The 6,445-nt window shown below is 33.7% G+C and overlaps 1 protein-coding gene across 1 annotated transcript; it reads right to left on the bottom strand.

Moving 5' to 3' along the window:
* Window positions 1-1,635: 1,635 nt before the first annotated feature.
* Window positions 1,636-6,094, bottom strand: LOC130735148 (uncharacterized). Its single transcript, XM_057587246.1, has 4 exons — window positions 5,873-6,094; window positions 3,107-3,158; window positions 2,339-2,433; window positions 1,636-1,839 (listed from the first exon to the last, which is right to left on the bottom strand). The coding sequence occupies exons 1-4, from the start codon at window positions 6,092-6,094 to the stop codon at window positions 1,636-1,638; spliced, it is 573 nt and encodes a 190-aa protein (XP_057443229.1).
* Window positions 6,095-6,445: the final 351 nt, after the last annotated feature.

The following is a 6,445-nucleotide window of genomic DNA, read 5'->3' as shown; positions in this document are numbered from 1 at the left end:
TTTGTTAAGTGTTGAATAGTACAAATGTATATAACAGATACATACTAATAGCAAGTAATGAGAATTTTATTCTTTTATTTAGAAGAATTTTGTGAGAACAACAAACGACAACAATAGACAACACCAGCAAATAAATAACAATAATGCAACAACATCAACTAATTGACAGTGACTGTAACACGTTACACCAGTGAAACAACAACAGTAGATAATTTTGACATCAAACCCATCATCAATCCCCTTCCTACCAGTTCCGAAAGAAACAAACCCTCCAAAGCGTCTCTCCCCTCCTTCGAACACTTTTGTCCCCCCTCATCTTCCAAGCACCACCTATAACTACAACTCTGAATGCAAATTTTTCTGACCCCCAAACCTCCTCCCTTACACCCATCCAAAATTTCCCATCTCAACACTTTAAAATTAGCTCCAAAACAAAGCTAGACCAACCTTAAAAACCTCCACCAATCCTTCAAGAAATAATTAGAACCAACCACATCACCCCACTGAATAAAAGTCTAGTGTATTCTTCATTACTGCAATAAATTCACCACCCAGGAAAACCAAAACATTCGAAACTAATCCAAAATCTAGGCGTGTCAACTCAAAATTGCATCAATTTGAAGAGAAGGATCGCATTTTGTATCATGAATTGTAAACATCAATCAAAATGAAAGTCAAGCCCCATTATATTTTCCCGAAAATAATTTATTGAAATATTTGCATCAATTTGAAGAGAAACTGCATTTAACAAATAAGTGAACCCAAACTAATCATGTCAAAATGGTAGTGCAAATTTTTCAAAAAATTATGCAAATATTTATTCTCACAAGCAGTTTCGCTAGATATAATGGGAAATAATCTTGTAAATAAACATCTACATAAATCCCTTGTGAAAATTATTTCTCAACTGAAATGAGCATTGAATTGTGTCTTAAAAACATGTCCATGTATTGTTTTTGCAAATGAGTAAACAGAAACAACTTCGATTGAGGATGCCCAAACTAGAATGAAGTTCCTGCCAATCTCGATTCTTCTCAGTAATGTTTGGAAGAGGATCCTATTACATGGTAAAAGAGAAATCAGTTAGAATTTAGGTTGACCTAAAATTTAATTAGATCGAACAACATATTTTTACTTTGAACATCTATGTTGCACTATCTAGTACATGTACAATACCAGTCCCAGGTAGGGATACAACTATGAGGTTCGTGATTTTTTACAAACTTACATATAGGTATGCATATATGATATATAAATATATGTATATACACACAAACATCAGAAGATTATATTTTGAACAAGTTAGAAAAACAATTTTACAGTAAAAAACTATCATTTAAAATGTTGTAATTATAAACCTAAGCATATCAAAAAATGGAGATTTGTACACTGGGTAAGAAAGAAAATAAAAATTTAGTCATTTATTCACTATCAACCAATGCAAGGTGAGTATCCACCAAGAAAAAATGATATAATGAAGTATTCAATGAGTAATGGTACTAGGTAAGTACTAGAGACATGTACGACAACCAAAATGAAATACACATGCTTCAATGATGAATATATAGAAAGTCAAAATGACAAGAGAAAACAAAATCTAACTCGTTAAACTAAAAATTTGTTTTGTTTATACCTTCAATTAGCTGATGGAAGAAACACCCTTCTAAGCTCTTTCATAGTAACAAATTTCCTACAGGTAGGGCATTTACTTTGTGCATCTATTGCAGCTGTAATGCATTTCTTGCAAAAAATGTGACCACACATTGTTGACATTTCTTTCACCATAGGACACATACATATTGGGCATTTAAAGATTGACTCCCTTGGAAGCTCAGGCACCTTTCGAGCATTTGCATTATGTATAAAAATATAATCAAGTTAGGAATTTGAAATCCAACACACATCAATAATAAAATATAAATTTATTTATCCCCATGGGCTTGGTCGAGTGGAGCATGATATGACCTTGTATTGGACAGGTTTCAGGTTTGAGCCCTCACTCATCCCCTTTAGGTGAGGTAAATGTAAGTCTACTGTACGTGCTCTTTGAGCTTGACAACTTTTCCTGTCTTGAGTTGGGGCCCCAAACCCCACACTAAATTATTTTCATAAATTTTTTAAAATTTGTATGTTTAAATTGAACTAATGAAGGAAAAAATTTAGTTTTTAATTTAGGTTAAATATGGATATGTAGTGTAATGAAGCTAATAATTTGTGGCAAATTATTGACTTCACATTATTAAGATAGGCATTTTGACACCAACTTGATATTTATAATCAAAAGAAAAAAGAATTACATAATATAAAATCATAATGCATGAATCTAGAATTTCATTACCTTAGACTTGTTAGATCCTTCTGAACTAATTGGTGTTTTTTTGAGAAGTCTTCTACTACGTCTAATGTGATTATTATCAGATGTCGTGGATTGATCTGCAACAATGATCATGAGTGGCAGATATGTTAAACTATCACATTAGTAATAGATACCTTATAAAAATTAGAGAACTTTAGTAAACAACTAAAAACTACCAATCTCCATCATTAATTAATTGTTTAAGAATGACATTTGCTATGATACTAGAAATACTAAAAGGATGGAGAGTAAGCAAATAAAAAAATAGTGAAGTGAAATATGAAAACAATATTATAAAATAAAAGTACTGTCATAAATTGAAAGATACAAATTTCTTCAATGCAAAATATAATTGTAATAAAAAATACATCTAATTTAATTAAAGAAAAATTAAATTTCAACCATCATGAGGCAATACCTAGATGAAGGCATCTACAGGCCATAAACCTAACTCAACCGATAGAAAATAGCAGTCTTCTTTGGAAAATATAATTTTGGTCACCAAAAAAAAATATAATGAAGAAAAAAATGGAGTGAAGTACCACGAGTAAACAAAAAAGTAATGTACATTTTGTAATGAAATGGAAACCATGCATACCCACATAACTGCCCACCTCGACATAAAATAAAATAAAAAACCCTAAACAATAATAAAGAAAAGGAAATGATCATCTAAATATTCAAATTTATTATGAAAAAAAAATTACAAAACAAATTTCACCAACATTGTTAAAAGTAATAATACATTACCCAAATCCACAATATTGTTAATCCTTCTACGAGTCCTCCTTGCAGTTCCAACCTTAAACCAAGAAAAATACAAACACACATCTAGTATTAGTTTCTAACAAGTAATAACTTTTAAGCATATCATAAATACTTTAATAATAATAAATTTAGCATTTAGTGCATCGATATAAGTTAGTTTTTGAATTTTGAAAGGATGGGAACATTACTAAAGATAAGATGGTAATGAGGATCATGGATGGTAGAAATGAAAATAATAAAGCTAAGGATGATTAATAGCAATCTATAAATTCTCTAGGTGCTTAAGTGTGTCTGCGCACGCGCGCATAACTTTGAGTAGTAGTGACGACTGTGTATCAGTAATGTAGAGAAGCAAGATCAAGACCTCGACCTCAATCATAACTATGGAACCCGAGGTAATGGGGTTAAACTATATGTTGTCATGGTGGATGTAGTCCGAGTAGTTATCAGAATGATAGAATGTATATTATCATTGTTGGAGCTTGTGTTGTGGTTGATTGTCATGATTGTTTGGACTTGATCTTATGTGATAGAATGATTGACTGATCATTGTGTGATAAGGTAGATCCTTGATTGCAAAATGATATGTATGTTGACTATCAGAACTATTTGACTGAACTGTATGCATCTCTAAATGCATATTTCTATGATTGTACCTTAGAAGGTGGGAAGTACACTATAAGATAAGTGGTACTAAGAAATTATGCCTTAGGTTCAACCCTAAAATGTTTTATAAGAAAAAATAGTTAGTATCTGAAGCAGTAGGGCAGAGGAAAATCTATGAAGTGGATGGTCTTGACACTAGCTTTTATGAAATTTTCCTACCTAAATAACCAATAGGAATCACCCTTAGTATTAGTTAGTTTCATGTATATAAGAGGATAAATGAAAAATAGGAAGTGAAACTTTTCATAAAATAAGTGCAAGACAACGTGCTTGTATTTTATATCAGACATTTTTTCTGTGGTGAGATCTACTTATTTAATAAGTGGTATATTCGGATGTTGGTCCTAGAAATCATTATCTTAGTGAATCTTGGACGACGTTGGTGGAAAGATATAAGGGAGAGATGTTTGTTTGATTGTATAACCACTTTGGGAGATATTAAGAGTAGGAAAGCATAACAACTACCACTATAGAAGATTGGATAATACTAGGATGCCTATGACTGGCTATGTCCAAATATGGGATCACCTAGGATGACAAGACGTTTTTACTCGTTGTCAATAAAGACAGAATGCCAAAGGTCTTGCTGGCAGAAGTTTAAGGACTGGTGATGTCATGTGCATTTGACTGAGAAGCTTACAACACATTTGATATGGTAAATAGTCGGGTGCAAGGAGTTTCCATGTTCCCAAATGGCTTTATAAAGATAATTGAAGACATAACATGCTCCAAGACCTACAAATATGAGATATTTACACACTAAAAAGGTTAATCGAGGAGCTTTCTTCTTGGTGGTTGTGTGATGCACGACATAGGTAGTTGGAAGTACACTGATAACTAAGAGAAGGGGAGAAGGAGAGGAGTTACAACTTATATTTTTACTTGTGTGTTCTTGAGCATTATTTTAATATGTGTGTGATGATGATGACATATTATCTTGATCTGAGATAGTTTCACTCTTGATATGTGTATCATGCACGATTTTGTGTTTAGTTCACCCTTCCATTGTGGTTATATTTTTATTTCATTACATGTATACTAGTGATTTTCATCCACATTGATTTATCCTCAAATTCGTGCTGGAGTTTCGACCCAGCCTCTAGTTTGTATGTATATAGTAAGATAAATATCTTTTGGTACAAACCACCTAGATCCGTACAAGTTGGTTATCCTATAGCTATGCATATACTATTATCCTTCTATTTACCTGTGTGTGCCCTTCGTATTCGCGTAGCTGACCCACCCAAACTACCAACACCAGAACCACCCCTAGCTCTTGAACCCATACCTAATATACCCCAGAGGGTAAATAGTCCTATACATGTGTCTACTAGCCCGCTCCACCATTTGAGTCGTTGACTTCACTCGTTTCTTAGAGGATTGGATCCTAGATTGTGACCACAACCCATAAGAGAGTTTGATGATCGAAGAGGTTTAGAGATGCCCTAGAGTATAGAGCCATATTTGTTAGAGGTAAGTCTTCGAGGGCGGAAACTAGAGTTCAAGCCTCGCAAGAGAATAGTGACAACGAGATGGAGGAGGATCCCGAGATGGTAGTTTCAGATCCAACTAGTGGAGATGACTTGGCCTAGTCGTTTGTGATATTTGTGTGTTGACTTCTATAGTCTATATAATTTGAAAATATGTTTGCTAGACTCTTGAATGTTTTGTGTGTTTAACTTGAGGGAGGGCAGACATGGTATCCCCTCCTGTTGATGTAGAGTCAATATTTTCTATCTATTTCATGCATGATTATATTGTGTTGTAAATTCTTATAGATGGTAAATAAGGTGAGTAGTATTATAAGGTCTTCATGTAATGAAGTCTATGGATCGTCAATAGCCAGATGTATCTAGTGAATAGAGTATGTTTAGAACTAATATCTCTGATACAACAACAACAACAACAACAACAACAACAAAAATAACAACAACAAAATCAACAACAATAACAACACCACCACACCAACAACAACAACATCAACAACAGCAGCAGCAACAACAACAATAACAACGGTCATGAAAATCATGCTAAGATAACATTTAATAAATTAATTTAGATAGGATATGGTACGAGATATACCTGGGAAAGATCTCTGGGTGGGGAGTCAATGACGTTGATATCATCATCATCAATATCACCAACTTCCAAATCAATTGTATTAACTTGTTGTGGTGGTGGAGAAGAAGGACTCTCTACCTCACGAGACCTTCTCGGTGGAGAAGGATCCAGAATCCGCATCGAACTCCTGGGTCCAACACTCATTCGAGCAGCCCTAAAATAATAGCCATTCGGAGCACTCATCTTTTACGTCAGAATCTGTAAAAAAATTCAAGGTACAAAATTTGAGAGATGAAAATTAATGGACATACATGGAAAACATATGCACTTGTGTGATTGTGCTGTATAGACACAAAAGCACAAGAAAGAAAACTTACATTGAAGTTGGAGAGAGAGAGAGAGAGAGAGAGAGAGAGAGAGAGAGAGAGAGAGAGAGAGAGAGAGAGAGAGAGAGAGAATGAATGTTAGGGTTGAAAATTTATATATGAGAGGAGTATGGAAAGAGAATATTAAAATTTTCTAGGAAGGTTGATGATGACGAAACAAAAACATAGCCTGTACTTAAGTCACATGCCTTGATTTGGATTTTTTCGA

The sequence above is a fragment of the Lotus japonicus genome, chromosome 2 (genome assembly GCF_012489685.1).
Source record: "Lotus japonicus ecotype B-129 chromosome 2, LjGifu_v1.2".
NCBI classification, from domain to species: Eukaryota; Viridiplantae; Streptophyta; class Magnoliopsida; order Fabales; family Fabaceae; genus Lotus; species Lotus japonicus.
The sequence above is the reverse complement of the archived record's forward strand: the minus strand, read 5'-3'. Positions and strand labels throughout refer to the sequence as shown.